Here is a 19,182-nt window from a genome sequence, read left to right on the forward strand (position 1 = left end):
ATGGAATGGTTGGTAGTGGCTGGAGAGTTCTCCATCAACTTAGTGAAATGTTGTGACGTATATTATTAAGAGATTCAGTAAAGTATGGTGGATTACAGTACCCATTGACAGCTGGCAAAGACAAAACAAAGTACTTGAGTTGGATTAGAAATTTTAAAGTGTATTTGTCTCCTTGAAAACGTATAATCTGACATGGTCAAAATTCAATTGATGAGATGTTCTAATTAGCAAAACCCTGGCATCACCAGATAAAGAAACAAGTGAATAGAAGTGGGTGGATGCCTTTATATGCTCCACTCACATCTTTCCAAACCCAGAACAAATTCAGCCTGGATCATTTTAGGTTTAGCTTCCTGAGGGCAGGAACTTTCTGTTCACTTTTGAATCCCCAGCACTCCTTAAATGCTGAGGGTAATAGTTCCTTTCACTTCTAAAGCTCCATGTCCTCGTCTGCATATGAGTGATAACAATACCTGCCTCTCAGGTTTATGAATATTAAATGTGATAACAATACCTTCCTCTTATGTTTATGATTATTAAATGTGATATATATTTAAAACTGGCTTTCCTGGTGCCTCAGATGGTAAAGAATCCGCCTGCAATGTGAAAGACCTGGGTTCGATCCAAGGGTTGGGAAGACCCCCTGGAGGAGGGCATGGCAACCCACTTCAGTATTCTTGCCTGGAGAATCCCATGGACAGAGGAGCGTGGTGGGCTACAGTCCATGGGATCACAAAGAATCAGACATGACTGAACGACTTAGCACACAACACAAGTTTAAAACAATGGAATAATGGCTGAGTAAAAATGCATTCCTCCAAAGTATATAAAAGAAATAAACCGTGCAGTTTAAAAACTATTTAGCCCCGATTCTTCTTTTGCACAAGTTGCTGTTGCCTTTTTGTTTTGTCTTACACCATTTATCATTTTTCCCTCTTAATCTCATCCTCTCTTCTTTTGCCTGCCTCTGTCACCCCTTCTCTCTGTTTGCCCTGTTCTTTTCTCTCCCTTTCATTCTTTTTCTTTTTAATTTTTTTTATTGAAGGATAATTGGTTTACATAATTTTGTTGTTTTCTGTCACACCTCAGCATGAATCAGCCACAAATATACATTTCTCTCTCTTTCTTACTTCGGCACAGCTCTGAGTTGTCTTTCTGAGTTTTCTTTGTCGTGTTTAGTCCACTCTGTGGGGTGGCAGTTTCCTCTCCATTAGCACCGCAAGCTTGGGAGTAGGCAACCGGCAGTGAGACGCTCCTGCCATACTGCTCCTGAACTGAGGCTTGTGTCCTGGGACAGGGGGTCATCAGGGGTGATGGAAACACTCACCCCCATTTCCTCCATCCATGAGGCCCCACCCAGGGTAGCTCACCGAATTCAGAACCTTCTTTTTTAGATATAGTTCAGAAATCATAGCATCATGAAAATGTGGTTTTGGATCTCCTGAAAATGTGTGCTAGCTGCATAATCAAGGGTGGACTGTACATTAAATGGTAACATTAGTTTAAGATTGCCTTTCAGAAATTATACAATGGCTTTTTTACATTCAGAACATTGTGGCATACCCAGATATGGGTTATGAACCTCTTATCCTTCTTTGTAATTCAGAAACTGTATACGATGAATTTAAATTCCCTGAATTTAAAATGTATCTTAAAATAGCTCAGAGCTTACTGGGATTGTTTTAAGTATTTATTGATAATGACAGCATTATGATTCACAGATACTGTGTTTAACTGTGCAAAAAGGCTTTTCTGTTTTCTGGTAAATTGTACTTTTGTAGATACAATTAGTATACTAAAATTTTACCTAGATTATAGGGCGTCTTCCAAAATCCTGTTCGTTGGTGTATATTTCCACATAATAAAATGATAATATGTAGCATTTACTGACTATCATTAGTACTTGTGAGGTCCTTTGTTAAATATTTCTTATAATATTCCCAACAGCCCTATGAAATGGGTTCTAAATATTAGTCTTTATATAAAAATTCGGAAATGAAAACTTGCTGCTGCTAAGTCACTTCAGTCATGTCCGACTCTGTGCGGCCCCATAGACGGCAGCCCACCAGGCTCCCCTGTCCCTGGGATTCTCCAGGCAAGAACACTGGAGTGGGTTGCCATTTCCTTCTCCAGTGCAGGAAAGTGAAAAGTGAGAGTGACGTCGCTCAGTGGTGTGCAACTCTTCGAGACCCCATGGACTGCAGCCTGCCAGGCTCCTCTGTCTGTGGGATTTTCCAGGCAAGAGTACTGGAGTGGGGTGCCATTGCCTTCTCTGAATGAAAGCTTAGAGAAGTTAAAAACAAAAACAAAACACTAGTGCATGGTCGTAGAGCTAATGAAGGCACATCCAGACAAAACTCTTGGATGGCTAAGGCAGAGACCAAGCCCTCAAGTTCACCCTGGCGTGGAGGGAACAGAGAGAAACATGGATCTGGCTGCGGCACTGCTGGCACGATCTGGTGCTTGTTTTGTGCCTACCACCCCGCCAAGCATTGCACAGGCTTTAATTTGTTCCACCTCTTCCAAGTGATAACTTTATGAAGTGGGTGATATTATTGTCCCCACTTTACAGATGAAGAAGTGAGGAATTAGAGAGGCAGAGTGGCTTGCCCATGTGACAAAGTCAGTAAGTGGCAGAGCCATGTGAGTCTAAACCCTCTAGTTTGAGTGGCCTGGCTGTATTCCTTGCTCTGTTCACAGGAAGACAGGATTGTTCACACTTGATGTGTGTCACATTTTATTAAGACTGAAATGTTCTAACTTTCACCCATCACAACCATGTTTCCTTTCTGTTCCCTTTAGAATAGCTACCCTGTGGGGAATTCTGAGGAAGGGGAGAATCCTTGATGGGGAACACTTCTCCTGTGCCCCTCAACCTCTCCGCAAATTGCATGAGTTCCCTGGAATGTGACCCCTGAAATATTCTAATGATACTACATAATTCTGTGAATATGTAGTATGAGACTTAACTACCTATAAACTAGTCTTTCTCTTGGACTAATGCAAACATCTGTTTCTTACTTGAAACATTTTTTTTTTTTTCCTTATTCACCCATAGCTATTTGGATCTTTAAATACTTAAGGGCTTACCTTGTAGCTCAGTGGGTAAAGAATCTGCCTACAATGTAGGAGACCTGGCTTCAATTCCTGGGTCAGGAAGGTCCCCTGGAGAAGGAAATGGCAACCTACTCCAGTATTCTTGCCTGGAGAATCCCATGGAGAGAGGAGCCTGGTAGGTTCCCAGTCCATGGGGTCACAAGAGTCGGACACAACTTACGACTAAACCACTACCACCAGATGCTTAAAAATAGTTATCTTCCATGAAATGTATTGTTTGGTTATATAAGTAAAAAGCTTCACTAAAAAAATATATACTTTTTAACAAATTAGGAATTTAGGCTATGATGATTTCTACAGGTTGACATACTTATTTCTGGCAACTTATATTTATCTGCTTTTCTAAGTTAAAATCTGAGCAAATACTAATTTATCATTACTCAGTAGTTTTCAAAGTAATCCATGGAAGTACAGATTTATGATATTCCCGGTCAGACTCTAAGAGAGGTTAAACTATGGAGGAAAATAAAATTACCAGTAATTAAATTTACAGGCAGGTTTGCCATCTAAAGCAAATTTATGGCTTCATAGTGAAAGATAGTTTAGACACTTTCACGTAGAGCGAATCCATTTTTACGTGATATAAGTATTATACATTGCTGTTTCAATTTATATAATTAAAATGATATCATTGCACTCTGAGGTTAATGGGATACTCAACTGGAAACCATACGTCGTGAGCAGTAAAATAGCAGCATTGCAGTATTAGCTCTTTTGTTAAAAGCTGATGCAGTATTTCAGCGCCGTTAGGGTACATTCTACCTTTTAAAAATCTGTAGAACAAGGAAGAGAGATGTGCTGATTAAAAAGAACATTTTCTTGAAAGTTGCCTTGATTTTTTTAGAAATGGAAGGATTAAGTGAAGATCTGTAAAGAGTTCTTAGATGAATGCATTTGCCAATTATTTTCATTGTACCTCCTATTTAAAATAAATTTTCTAGAGACTCTTCCAGACTTCACGTGAGGTTTCTAAAATTATCATCAGGCGTTATAGTAATATAGGACTGTTTTAAGTTGAAAATCATTGAGATCTGTTTAAATCTGAGAAGAAAAACTTTCTTAGATCATAATATTTTACATTTTTCTACCTAAATTACAAGTAGTGATCTGTAATTAAGATATCTACACACCAAATATATGTGTGTGTGTGTGTGTGTATATGCACACATACCAGTGCTTTCAATGAGTTTTTAATCTCTGTATCTTTCTCTCTTTTTTCTCTATTATTTCTCTCTCTGTCTTTGTCTGTCTCAATGTACATACATTTAGAAAAAAATAATGCTTTTTTAAATCAGCATCCATATGGCTATGCATATATGGATAAAAACAGTGATAAGAAAATAGTATGTCTATTCCCATCATTTTTTTGCATCATAACATTTACAGATTATTATTTTTTATTTCTTAATAAGAACATTTAACATGAGATCAACCCTGTTAACAAAATTTTAAGTGTACAATACAGTATATTAACTGTAGGTACAACATTGTACAGCATATCTCTTAGAACTCATCTCGCATAACTGAGAGTTCACGTTCATTGGTTAGTAACTCCCCATTTCCCCTCCCCACAGCCTCTGGCAACCACCATTCTATTCTCTGCTTAAGTTTTTTTAAAAATAATTAATTAATTTATTTTAATTAAGAGAATAATTACTTTACAATATTGTGATGATTTTTGCCATATATCAACATGAATCAGCCACAGGTATACATATGTCCCCCCCATCCTGAACCCCTTCCCAGCTCCCTTCCCACAAAGTTTTATCCCAAATTCAAAACAGAAGAAATCAAGAGATATTTTCACAGCCTATACCAATTCTATGAGCGTGATCAAAAGAATATGTCACATATTGCAGAGCTGTTGTGGGTTTATGGAGGTAAAATTAGGGGAAGAACACTATAACTCAGTGTAAACAGTTAAACCAAAAGCCAACAAGGCTTCTAAGAGAGGATTATATCTGCAAGGGTTCAAGATGATTTAAAGTAGTTACCACTCCTTGCTGACCATGAGCCAATAATTGGAATTCTGTTATATTGAGCAAGTGGAAGTGTGCTCAGTCATGTCCGACTCTTTGCAACCCCATGGACTTTAGCCTACCAGGCTCTTCTGTCCATGGGATTTTCCAGGCAACAGTACTGCAGTGGTTTGCTATTTCCTTCTCCAGGGGATCTTCCTGACCCAGGGATCGAACCCAGGTCTCCTGCATTGTAGACAGATGCTTTACCGCCTGTGCCACCAGGGAAATAAAAAACAAAACTATCACAAAGAAATCAAAGAGCATATTAAATATACTTGTCCCCAGCACAAGTAGTTGTTAATTTTTAAATTGCCTTACAAAGCCTGTTGCATGTATCAACTGAAGAGTAAACAAGTGTGCTATATCCATACAATGGAATGTTGTTTGACAACAGAAAATGAACTGTGGATACATGCTACAAGATGGGAGAGAAGAGGGGAGTGAATGCTTATGAGTCTAAAGTTTCTTTTAGGGGTAATGAAAATGTTCTAAATTTAAAATATGATGATTGATAACTCTAAATGATCTAAAACCATTGAATTGTATAGTCTAAACTGATAGACTTTTAGGTACATAAATTTTATTTCAGTAAAACTCTTAAAGTCTATTTGTAAATGTTTTCTCTTGGTGGGGATCATAATTTGTTGAGATTTGAGTTTGTCAAATTTATTTATTAATCATTGATTTGTAGCTTTCCAGTTGAAATTTGCCTTCAATTGAAAATATTTTCATAGCCATGAAGAATCACTTTTTAATTGGAATATGTAAATTCTGGAAGGCAAGGCTGATGGTTGGCTATCTTTATAGAGCAGTTTTTATAAAGTCAGAATTGAGTATATATATATTGGCGAAGACCCTTCATTGTAAGTATATCTTTAAGAACAATTGGGGAGGAAAAACAATAAAACTTTATGTTCTGAAGTAGATATTGTTAGATATTATTTTCCAGTCTTTCTTGCACAGAGGTTTCTGAAGCTTTGCTTTGCTTTCTTTTATTACTCGCGCACCTTGTTCTGAAGCAACTTAGCAGCGGCAGCGGCACCTTGTTTCTCTCTGCTAATAAGATTAACTGAAAATCCATAGTCATCTTATTTGAATGTTCTGGGATCCCTACACAAACTGTCTTTCCTTCTAATGAATAGTTAAATGCAGCAAAATTTTGTTTTCTTTCCATTCAGTGCCAAAAATGTCACCCTTAATATATCCGTATGCCTCTGGTCTTCTTATGCTGGTCTCTTTTGAAACAGCTTCCCATTTCTTCTTAACAATTTATCCCCACTGCTTTTCCTAAGACCCAGATGCTTTCCCCTTGCTAAAGCATTTCCTGATTTATATATCATATCATTCTTATTATCACTCGTTATTTAATTTCCTCATGCATGTTACCATGAATATGTGTTTGCTCTTTATTCATATATATGTGTATGCTGGTCTTACTGACTATATTGAGATTTTTTTAATGAAAAAATAGTATCACATCTTTGATATGTCTCAGTACATGAATAGTGCAATTCCAGATACAAATACATGGAGTTGTATTCAGGAAACTGTTATTTCTTTATTTGCATCCATGTTTTATGGACTAAATTATGAGACTCACACATATTCTTGGGCCTAATATTGAGAAAATTACAGAGATTTTATGTCCATCCGCTGAAACTGAGACTATTGTGTAGGCTTAATAAAGATTTTCAGTGACTGTGCTCCACTTGAAATATGTAATATTTCTACTAACACCATGATTTTAACTTTGTTATTACGTTTATCTTACTGATCTCAGTAAAGATATTTGGAAATTTAAAAATAATATTTTAAAATATCATTTTAATAATAATATTTTTAACCATATCTTTGGGAAGAAAATAATATCGTGGTCTTAATTTAGCAGAGTAAACCATGACATTTTCATGTAATATATCCTAAAGGAGACACCGAGTACCTATTAAATAAATAATCTGTTTGGAAATCTAAATGTCAATAAGTATAATCCTAATTCCCTAATCAGTTGTGGACATTTTTATTTATGCTTTATAGAGTCTCAAAGAGTCGGACATGAGTGAAATGAGTTAGTGTGACCACAGCAAGGCACTGTATTAAGCCTTGGCAATGCAATGGTGAATTATTCAGTATCTGTTCTCAGAAAATTTTGGCTCTTGTGGGGCATGTCAACAAGTAGACTAGCTGTATGACCACAGCTAAATTGCATATCCTCTGTAAACTTCAGTTCCTTGCCTCCAAATGGTAATAAAAGAGTACTTCTGATATGATTATAGAAACAAATCAAAGTGTATCACCTAGCAGTTAATACTTTCCCAATGCAAGTTATCTTTGAGTATTATCTTATCCATCAATTCTAAATTGAACAAATTTAGGTGTCTATGGAGTCTTGCAACTGTCATCTGTAAGTTATGTAAAAACCTGTTGACACTTTTTCTTATGTGGAAGAAAGCACTATTATCAAAGCATATTGGAAATTAGAAGAAAAGCATTGTTTAGTTGCCAGGTTATATCCAACATTTTTGCAGTCCCATGGACTTTAACCCACTGGGCTCTTCTATCCATGGGATTTCCCAGGCAAAAGTACTGGGGTGGGTTGCCATTTTCTTCTCCAGGGGATTTTCCCAACCTAGGGATTGAACCGGTGTCTCCTGCATTGGCGGTGGACTCTTTACCCCTGAGCCTCCAGGGAAGCCCAGAAGAAAACTAGGTGTGCATTATTACTGCTATGCTTGATAAAGCTTTGGTTGCTGAGTACCTGAAGTTGTTGAGTGCACACTTACAAGACAATTTTTAGTAGAGAAGCAGCACCAATAATCTCTGAAAAAAGACCATTCATATATTCGACAAAAATGATTTCTTTTAAAGATATGCTACATTGGATTAAATTAAGACCAGGAAGAGACAGGATATGTGTGGGAGAGACAGCCCTGTTTAGCAAGAAGCAGTGGTCAAGTTGTTGGTTAAAAACATACCATAAAAGAAACAGAATTATCACAAAGCAATGATTATGTCATATTCTATGCTGTGAGTAAATACTTTTGGATGCATGAGTGAGAGAAAAAAAGTAAGAGAGAGAAATAGAACACAGCTGACTTTCCCACCTTCAGATATTGAAGTCTCCAGTACACTAAGTTTTGGTTCTTAGGAACAGTAACCTGCAAATATGAAATTTGTCAATGCATATCCTCTGAAAGAAGATTTATGTGTGCTATGTTAAATTCTCACAGTGGTACAAAGACTCATTAGTCTGTCTTTCTCCCTCTGATCTCTTCATTGAACTCTAGTTTAATAACTCAGGGTTTTATAAAACAGTGACATTTACCTCTCCTGTGTTGCCTTGATATCAGTATATTTAAAAGTACTTTCAGGAGTCCAGTTTTCTTTCCTGATTTCCCCTTGCTGTGAATATAATACCAGATTTTGCTACTTGTCAGTGCTCCAACTTCAGGCTTATAACTTACCACCTTTTTTCCTTGCTCACGCATATCCATTGCCATGTAAGATTTTTCTTCAGAATTTATGTTTCTTTCCATAAACCTTTGCTTATTAAAAGCCTGTGATATGCCAGGAATTCTTTATAAAGAAGATGAACTAAAATCTCTGCCTTTATTCATCATATTGTCTCAAAAGAAAGACAGTTATCACAAAAACAAATCAACTAAAAATTTGAGTGTTACAGTAATATGTGTGTGTGCCAGCTTAAGAGCACAGAGGCTGAAAATAACTGACTCCTCAATAATAAATAGTAATGTTTAATAGTTAATTTGTAATTATATAACAAGCTTATTGAGATGTAGTTATTTGAATACTAATTTTCGTTAATAATAATATTGTTGTTTGGACCAGGCAAAATGGCCCTAAGAGTGATTTATTCTAGCTCATTTTATAGATGCACAGATGGAGAGAGGAGTAAGTGACCTGCACAGCATCGCATAGCAAATACATTACAGAGATCTTAGCACATGGTTCAGCTGGGGGATTGGAAAAGAACTATGTTTAAGGGAGTACTGTTTGCTCTGTGTCTTGAACAGTATATAACCCTGCATTTCATGGTGATAGGAGCTAGGTGCTTAAGAAAATAAAATGTGGATAAGTTGAAAGAGTTGGAAAGATGATTTTATAACAGGTGGGTTAAGAGAATGGAATCAATGAATGAAGGTCTGAAGTGAAAATAGAAGTGCAGAATGTATCAAGGAAGTCCCACAAGTGAGAGACAACGTGAAGGCTTCAGGAAATTCCAAGAAAGCCAGTGTAACTGGAGAAGAATAGGCAAGGTGGAGAGATGAGGTCAAAAAGGATAAAGTGATGAGGTGTCCATCAATTATTTGGGAGTCTTGTAGACCTTATAATGCTTTGAGCTTTCCCCTCCTTTTAAGATGGGACATCAATGAAGAATTTTGATTGGATACATGACAAACTATGATTATAAGAAGGCAAAGGGAACAGACAGAGACAGGAAGTCATGAAGATAATCCAGAGAAGAGGGGGCGGTAGCTTTCTCCGGGGATCAGAGGTGTAGGTAGACCAGATTTTGAAGATATTTTGAACAGTTCAGAGAACTTTCTGGTGAATTGCATGTTGGGTGTAGAAGAATCTTAGATGTTGGTGAGGACTCCAAGTTTTTGGTCCGAACTACTGTGAGGATGGTGTCCTCTTAATTGAACTGTGTAAGAATTCAGGAGATGGTTATTTCAGCTGGACTTGATTTCAGTTTTGGAAATGTAAAGGTGGTGCCATTGTGGAGGATGTATTGTTAAGGATCATAAATCAAGACAAAGATAAGAGTTTGGAATCTCAGTCATGTATGGAACGGTGATGACTATTGTTATCCAACAGGAACTATGACAATAGAAAATGGGAGGAAGGAGCTTGATTCAAGATGCTGCTGAAGTAGTTTTATGAATGAGTTGGATGGAGTAGAAGGGGGAGGGTCCAAAATGGGAAACTCCAGGGTGATTACTACTAGTACCACTTGCCGGGGATCCCCTGATAGCGCAGTTGGTAAAGAATCTGCCTGCAATGCAGGAGACCCCAGTTCGATTCCTGGGTTGGGAAGATCCCCTGGAGAAGGGTTAGGCTACCCTTCCATGGACTGTGTAGTCCAAGGGGTCACAAAGAGTTCCACACAACTGAGCGACTTTCACTTTCTCAGGCCTGGCTCTGGGAGGCCTTTATCTTTACAGTTATGCAAATACCAAGAAGCCTTTTCTGTTTGAAACCACTTATGTTCATCTGTGTTCATATCCTTCCTACCAAGACTAGCTTCAGAATGGGACAGTCTTTTCCAGCTCTTCTCACTTTCTTATCATGTCAGAAAATGAATAAACTAGACTTTCAGATTTAATGTGATCAGTAATTTTAATTCACATGGGAAATTCCAAATCATGCCTGATAATTTGCAGTGATTTTTTTTGTATTTTCCCAGGTTTATTGACATACATAATATTCATTTAATGTGTAGAACAAAATGATTTGATATATTACTAAATGATTACTGCAGTATGTTTTATTAATAATCATTGAAAGTGAAAGTAAAAAGTGTTAGTCTCTCTGTTGAGTCTGACTCTTTTCTAACACCCACCAGGCTCCTGTGTCCATGGGATCTTTCAGGCAGGAATACTGGCATGAGTTCCCGTTTCCTTCTTGAGGGTTATCTTCTCAACCCAGGGATCGAACCCATGTCTCCTGCATCTCCTGCAATGGCAGGCAGATTCTTTACTACTGAGCTGCCCGAGAAGCCCTAAAACAGAAGTATCTTTGGTATTCTCTAAAATCTCATCCCACCATATTACCTCACATAATTTAAGGGCTTCCCTGGTAGTTCAGATTGTAAAGAATCCACCTGCAATGCAGGAGACCCAGGTTGGACCCCTGGGTGAAGAAGATCCCCTGGAGAAGGGAATGGCTACCCATTCCAGTATTCTTGCCTGGAGAATGGTCCATGGGGTTGCAAAGAGTTGGACACAACTGAGTGACTAAGCACACACACATAGTTAAAAAATCTGAATAAGAACTTTTAATATCTACCTTCTTAGAATCTTCAAATATATAATACATTATTGTTAAATAACAGTCACAATGCTGTACATTACACATGCAAAGCAGCACTTTAATCTTATAACTGAGCGTTTGTACTTTTTTACCACCTTTACCCATTTCTCTAACCCACCCCCCAGTTTCCCACCTCTGGCAACCACCAATATGTTCTTTCTGTGAGTTCCACTTTTATTTGATTCCACATATAATGAGATCATGCAGTATTTGTCTTTCTTTGTTTGACTTATTGCACTTATTAACGTGCTCTCAGGGTCTACCCATGTTGTGGCAAATAGCAGGATTTCCTTCTTTACCAGGTTGAATAATATTCTGTTCCACCTTCTTTATCCATTCATTTATCCATTGATGGACACATGTTATTTCTATATCTTGGTTATTGTTGATAATGCTGCAGTGAACATAGGGGTGCAGCTACTCCTTCAAGAGAATGACTTTGTTTCCTCTGGGTATATACCAGGAGTAGGATTGCTAGGTTATATGGTAGTTCTATTTTTAATCTTTTGAGGACCTGCTATTCTGTTTTCCATTGTGGTTGCACCAATTTACATTTCCACCAATAGTTCACTAGTGTTCCCTTTTCTCTGTGTCCTTGCCAAAACTTGTTATCTGTTGTATTTTTGATGATAATCATTCTGATAAGTGTAAGGTGACATCTCCTTGTGGTTTTGATTTGCATTTTCCTAATGATTTGTAATGTTATGCATCTTTTCATGTGTCTATATGTCTTCTTTGGAGAATTTTCAGGTGCTTTGCCCATTTTAATTGAGTTATTTGTTTTCTGATATTTAGATGTATGAGTTCTTTGTATATTGTGGACATTAACCCCTTATCAGATGCATGCTTTTCAAATATTTTCTCCAGTTCTGTAGGTCGCCTCTTCATTTTTTGATGGTTTTCTTCGCTGTGTAGAGCTTTTTTAGTTTGATGTATATCCACTTGTTTATTTTTGCTTTTGTTGCCTTTGCTTTTTGAGTCAAGTCTAGAAAAAAATCATTGTTAAGATCAATGTCAAGGTGCTGACCACCTATGTTTTCTTTTTGGAATTTTATGGTTCCTGTCATATGTTTATGTTGAAGTCTTGAATCCATTTTAGTTTCTGTGTGTGAAACTAGCAGTCCAGTTTTATTCTGTTGCAGATGGCAGGACAGTTTTTCCAAAATCATTTCTTGAAAAGGCTATCCTGTCTCCATTATATGTTCATTTTTTTCTTTGTCATAAATTAATTTTTCATATGTGTGGGTTTATTTCTAAACTCTCAATTCTGTTCCATTGATCTGTCTCTTTTTCTGCTAATATCTTTCTATTTTTATTACTATAGCTTTGTAATATAGATTGAAGTCAGGAAGTGTGATGCCTCTGGCTTTGTTCTTTCTCAAGATTGTTTTGGCCATTCCAGTTCTTTTGTGGGACCAAATAAATTTTAGGGCTGGCTGTTTGTTCTTTTTCTGTGGAAAATAGAACATTGGAGTTTTGAGGATTGCGTTGAATCTGTAGATCATTTTGGATGTTTTAGCGACACTAGTTCTTCCAGTCCCTGAGCATGTGATACCTTTCGATTTGTTTGTGTCCACAAATTTACAAAGCAAATTTAGCCCCTTGTCTTCCATCCCAGCTCCTCAATGACCACACTTGTTTTCCCTAAACACTTTTCACATTTTTGCATTTTGCTGTTGCCTTCCTCAGTAAAGTTGAGTGAGTCCAAACTCTCCCCAAATAGTCAAGCCCCTTAACATGCATCAAAGACCTTATGTTTGAACCTAACCCCAACTCTCCACTGTATTGTTTAATGCTCTCCAAAACACTGCCTAGTTCACTGGATACCCACCGTTTTTCCACAATACTTCCCAATGCACCTCTTTGCCAGTTGTCCCTGTCTGCTCCAAAATTCAAATGCCAGATTAATCTTCCTAAAAATCAACTCCAATCAAGCCATTTCGTTTTCTGAAGCACATTTTACACTCTGTTGCCCAGTGATGTAATTACAGACTCTTCCATTGGCAGCTTTATCCTGCTAACTCAGTAGTTCTGGCTCATTTTTCTCATATCACATAGTTCACAAAACAATGCACTCTCATCAGTAATATCTCACATTGCCTACAATGGTCTTTCAAGGAACAGAGATATACTTAGTCTCCTAACAGAATAACTGTAACATGTATGTAACCAATGCCTCTATAGTAGTTACTGTATGTCAGGCACTTTTTGACCACTTTAAGAATATGATTTCATTGAATCCACCTAACAGTCCTATAATATAGACACTGTTATTGTTTCATTTTACAGATGAGGAAACTGAGGTACAGGAAACATAAGCAATTATCCCAAGGTCACGTGGTTAATAAATGGAAGAGCTAAAGAATTCAACCTCAGATAGCCTCAGCCTGTAGTCTATGCTGTTAATTCCTCTGGCATGTTTACCCTCTCCTTAAATTTCTGTCAACCACCCATACCAACACTGGAGGGTGAGAAATATTGAGCTCAATTGTTTTCATCAAATTTCCAAAAATTCCTTTTTTATTTTGAAAGTGGCTTGAGTCAGCTAAGTCTCCAATAAATGTTACTTCTCTGATCTTTTAAATCACTCTTTTCAGATGGTACCACTCAGGCTTTACTTATCCTATATTCTCTTTGTTGTCATCAATCTGTGAGATAAAAAATCACATCTCTATACTGAGATTGAAAAAAAAAATCACAACCAAGCTCATGATAGACACTGTAAATTCTGATTTCCCAATTTTATTAATGGTTCCTCTAATCTAAGTTAAAAGTGACTCATATCTCCTCTCTCTCTTTTGCCGAATCCACATCCACGTACAGTTCGCTTCCACGTTTGGTTCTTCATGCATTCCTGATACCACTCTCAATCTTCTGCACCTTTTCTATCTAAAGGGTGGGAGATGCCTCATCCATTAACTGGGTCAGAGTAAATAAGCAATGTTTTTATTAACAGTTATTCTATTGTTTGACATTCTCATTGCTTTTCCCCCAACTATCATAAAAATCTTGTATCTGGTTATTTAGATTTGAGTCTTTGACCCCTGATATTCTGCTAAATTCTGTTGACAGTTTAATCTAAGGAAAAACATCTGCTCAGCTCCCATCCACCACTCTTGCCTTCCTACCACTGTCGGCTGAAAGAACTCACTCTTTGGTGGGTACGAAAATGTCTGCTAATTGCATCACTGATTTCTCCTTCCAAACTCATCTCTTATTACTCCACTGCATGTTACACCTTCTATGAAAACCAGACCAAATGCTACCCCATGAAAAGTTCTGCTTTGCACCTCCATACTCTTGCTTGTGCCATTTATTTCACACAAAAATGCCAATGAAATAAGTCAGAGGCTGAGGTCGCAGAGTCCGACACGACTGAAGCAACTTAGCAGCAGCAGCAGGATGAGGTAAGAAAAAAATCTCTGAAGTTTTAGGTCACAGAAAGGATGTTTAGCACTAATACCTGACATCTCTGAAGCTTGGTTTCTTTATAATAATAAGTAATAATAACAGTGATAATAATACCTACTTCACAAGATGGCTACGTGGTTTAAAATATAAATTTTGATATTGTATTATTTCTAAAATTTAAATATTGCATATAGAAGTCACTAAAAACTTGTTTAGATTCTTCTTCCTGTCATGGGTGAACATTGCCCACTTAACTTAAGGGAACTGAGATCCATAACTGAAGCTGGCTGCCAGAGTGAGGTGGGCACAAGAGCAGAGACCCCGTAGAATAGTCTACTCCTGGGGCAGTGACACATGAAACATTGATCTTAAGGCTCCGAGCCTAATTGCTACTCACTCTTACATAAAAGATAAGATGGTAAGTGTTAGCAAAATAAAACCTTTCTATGTTCTAGAATTCTGCCTGAGGCGATCAAAAAGACTAAAATCTGAACTCAGCATCTCCGCCACTTTTATTCACCTTGGGCTTTCCAAGTGGCATCCGTCTGCCTGCAGTGCAGGAGATGCAGGAGGCGTGGCTCCATCCCTGGGCGGGAAGATGCCTGGGGGAGGAAATGGCAGCCCACTCCAGTATTCTCGCCTGGGAAATCCCATGGATAGAGCCTGGCAGGCTGCAGTCTATGGGGTCACAAAGAGTAGGGCACGACTGAACACACACACACACACACACACACACACACACACACTCACACTCACACAGTCTCTAAAGCAGTCTTTGTTTTGTTCTAGGAGAACAAAAGTGGAAAAAGAAAACAAATGATGAGAAAACATTGAATTGACAGAGGCACAACAATAAAATCACTATCGGTTTTCAAAGAGTGCTCTATATTTAAATTTGCTTGAACTCAGTTTTTTCCCTCCTCACTTCTTATTACTTTCTGAAATGTCTTTCTCTAGCATCTCTCTTACCTTCTCTTAGCTTAGTAGCCTCCTTTGAGCACTGTTTCTGGCATTAAGGCTTTTAAATATGTATTCTTAATTCGATGTAATTAAACAAAGGAAGGAAGTCAGTCTGAATCAATGACAAGCTGGAGAAACATGCGATTTTTAAGGAAATGAAGTTTTATTACTCTTCGGGATATACTGAAGCTATAGAAAACAGTTCACTTAGAACATTAATGGCGACATTAACACCTACATAAGCATATCTTACAAACTCACTGTTTGAAATAAAACACACATGTACTTTTCTTTTTTCTAAGGACTTTTACTGTTTAAATAGACTAACGTTTGTTTCTACAGATTGCTTAGCGAACCTTTTTTTTTAAAATTTGAACATTGCAGATATTGAGATATAAATGCAAATCTCAGTTGTTTAAAACTTGGTGCTCATGAGGTCAAAACCACACACTAAATCTCTATATCAGCTAGTTTTCTCTATTGTGTGGTCATAACTGTGTGAGCAACCAGCTCTGGTCATAAGCACTGGGGGAGAGGCTGTCGATGAATTTGTCCAGTATGCCTTCGCTTAATTGGAAAATGGCTCTGTTTCACAGCCACACACCCGTGGTCAGTAGCTTCACCTTTCTTCGTAAGCGTCGGTTATTTTGAATTTTAAAGATAATTTTAGTACCTTCATTGTTACTTTAATACTTTATTTATATGCTGTTTCAGCTTTCTGCTATGTGGTAATGTTATTTAAAATTTCCTCTTTTCGATGACATTTCTTGCATTGTGTATTTATATCCTACTTGTTAAGGCTAATAATACTATATGAGCTTATAGAATTGCGTCTGAACTCTGAAGGGAAAATAACGATCCATTTCATGAGATGAGTAATTTTTACAAACTCTCCTTTCAGCTCAAAGAGTGCTTTTTGTTCCCTTGATTAAAATGTATTTTCTCGATTAAATTAAAATGCAAATATAGATGGTCTGTGTTTATGGTTATAATAGAATTATTTAAAGAAGGTTTTAAATCAATGTGCTGTTAATATTTCATGCAGGAACTGTGGGTTTTATTGTTGGGCCAGTACTGCCATGTTCCATTTTCAAGATTACTTAAAGTGCTATGAAAACTTAATCATACTGCCCTGGTTTTATCAGTTTTGCCCAGTCTTCTCTAAGATGTTAAAAGGAACTATTTTCCTATATACTTCTTAAGTTATATCAGTGGTGTTGGAGAAATATCAAGTACTGTTTCTTTAGAACCCTTTAAAATTGAGTTATGAACAATTTGCTGTTTGTTTTAAAGAAATATTTTATTACACAGAAGTGAATCAACTTTTAAATTTAAGAGAAAGTAAGAATTAAAGATTTTAAAATTAAAAAAATAAAAAACTAAAAAAAAAAGAGAACCATATTTAATAATTTATTATGAATTAAAGATCTGAAAAGTTACTTCAAGAGACTATTTTGTCCAAATTTTTAATTTCTATTAGAAATATAAATTATTTGTATTAGAAATTGCATCTAGTGCTATTAATTTAATTATAATGATTTAATGTTTCTTTTTTGGAAAGTGACGTCACTTCTCAATAATTATTAAAATAACTCTTAAATCATACTTATATGATCTTTAACTTGATCTTTTATCCCTTTTCTTTTTTAGTGACCTCAGTGAAAACCAGATTCAGGCAATTCCAAGGAAAGCTTTTCGTGGGGCAGTTGATATTAAAAATCTGTAAGTATTTTTTCTAATTGATACTGTTGCTTTTAAAGTTATCCATTTTCCAAGTTTAATTCGTATTAAATAAAGTGTCAGGAAAGAAATGGTGAAAGCTTATGCATTTTATGCTTCCTTAGGAGAACTGTAACAATAAGTTTTAAATCATTTTTACATGTTATCTGAAGGAAGTCTCATTTAGAAGATGTCTTGAAACTGAAGTTATCAAATAATAACTGCAGTTGTTATCACAAGGTTCTTCAAACCTTCTGGTTAACCTTGTGAGGTCTAAAGAAATGATTTTATTAAAAGGCATTTACAATGTATTTTCTTCCCTCTTACTATGAGCTTATTTCAATAGTACCTTTTTCGCTTGTTATTGGTGTTTATTGGAAACACAGACAATTTTTTTTCTGGAAAGAGTAGATAATATTTTCTTGTTGGAGATACCTGTGGCCTAGAGCTACTGCTTTTTAAAATAGCTTTTAGATCACCATTTTTATGAAATTCCGAAGTGTGAGAATGAGAAAAGTGTCTTTCAATTTGTGTGAATACTTTTCTTAGATTTTTCCCTTTTATCTTTATGAAAGAATGTATGTATAGCCTTCTTTAAAAAGCAAAGTAAAAGAAACCTATGTGTCTTTCCTTGGTAAATCTTTAATCTGGTGTCTGGTGTAGATGTGTTGTTTTGTAAGTGCACATAGGTCTTTACATATCAGATTTAAGATTACAGTGGCAACCCTAACATTATCGATATGTATCTTAATAAATTTTAAAGTATCATATTAACCTTTTGAAACGACTGCTTTTGACCGACTGTAAAACTAGGATGTAAAGTGTTTTCTTTAGCTTCTGCATTAGTTTGGAATGTAAAGGGAAAAGCCCCTGTGTGCTGAGATTAACTATCAGGAATTCAGTGTTTCTTACCTTTGTAATAAACGGGGCAGAAACTCTTTCAAGAATTAACTTACTTTCAGAATTTTCCATGGTGGAATCCAACATTTCTCAAGTAGTGAATGTGATACAGATGTTTTCCTTCGTCAAAGAAGACGACTGTTTATAAAGCTATAAGCTATGGCCTCTACATCTTCGCTTCATTGTAAATGGTTTTTGTTTTAAATTTGTACTTTCTAAGTGTACAGGTAGAGATAGAAAAATATAGACTTCTAAGTATAAATATATAGCGCCTTCAGAATCCTGGCCTTAGACTTTTGTTAGCATTTACATGTTAAAAGAGATTTTATTTGCTTAGATTTAATCTCTAATGAATACTGAGGAAAATCTTCAAGTAGATTCAGAGATATAGGGTGTTCAAAACTGCCTCTATGTATTATCTCTTGTCAGAACAACACAAAGATTCCTATGTAGCACCTACTCAAGCTGTCTATATGTCTCTGTGAAAGGACAGTAATGGCCAAAGTTGACCATCCTTTGGGAATGCCTCTTGCAGTCTTTTAACAGTATTCTCGCTAAAGCCTGAAAACAGGTGGCTTTTAATCTTAGTAACGATATTTAGGGTATCCAAGTCTGCAAGTAATCCTTCTCCCATGTTTAAGGATGCCTTTGGGAGTGAGATGCCAGTCATGGTGAAATTCTTCCTTAATTCCTCTTTGTTTGTTCTTTAAAAATGCAATTCTAAAAGTTTAGAGATAAAAAGAAAAGTGAGATACTGACCAATGTACTTTGAGGAATGCATCATTGATTTGGTGGGATTTGGAAAATATTTTCCTCCACTATATCATTTCCCCTTTTCTAGTTTAAACACAGTTATTTAAAAACTGTGAGATGAGCCTAGGACTGGAGTCTCAGAATATTTTGCTATTTTTGTTTGTTTGTTTTGTAAACATGACAATTCATTAAACTTCACTGAGCCTTAATTTTTACTTTTATGAAATCAATATAGTAATTGCTTGCACTT

The 19,182-nt window shown here is 36.5% G+C and overlaps 1 protein-coding gene across 2 annotated transcripts in view; it reads left to right on the forward strand.

Moving 5' to 3' along the window:
* SLIT2 (slit guidance ligand 2) overlaps positions 1-19,182 on the forward strand; it is a 402,031-nt gene that overhangs the window by 230,643 nt on the left and 152,206 nt on the right. For both annotated transcript variants that reach the window (XM_018049329.1, XM_018049330.1), the window contains exon 5: positions 17,211-17,282. In XM_018049329.1, coding sequence (XP_017904818.1) covers positions 17,211-17,282 — 72 coding nt within the window. The remainder of the gene's footprint in view (positions 1-17,210; positions 17,283-19,182) is intronic.

The sequence above is a fragment of the Capra hircus genome, chromosome 6, assembly GCF_001704415.2.
Source record: "Capra hircus breed San Clemente chromosome 6, ASM170441v1, whole genome shotgun sequence".
NCBI classification, from domain to species: Eukaryota; Metazoa; Chordata; class Mammalia; order Artiodactyla; family Bovidae; genus Capra; species Capra hircus.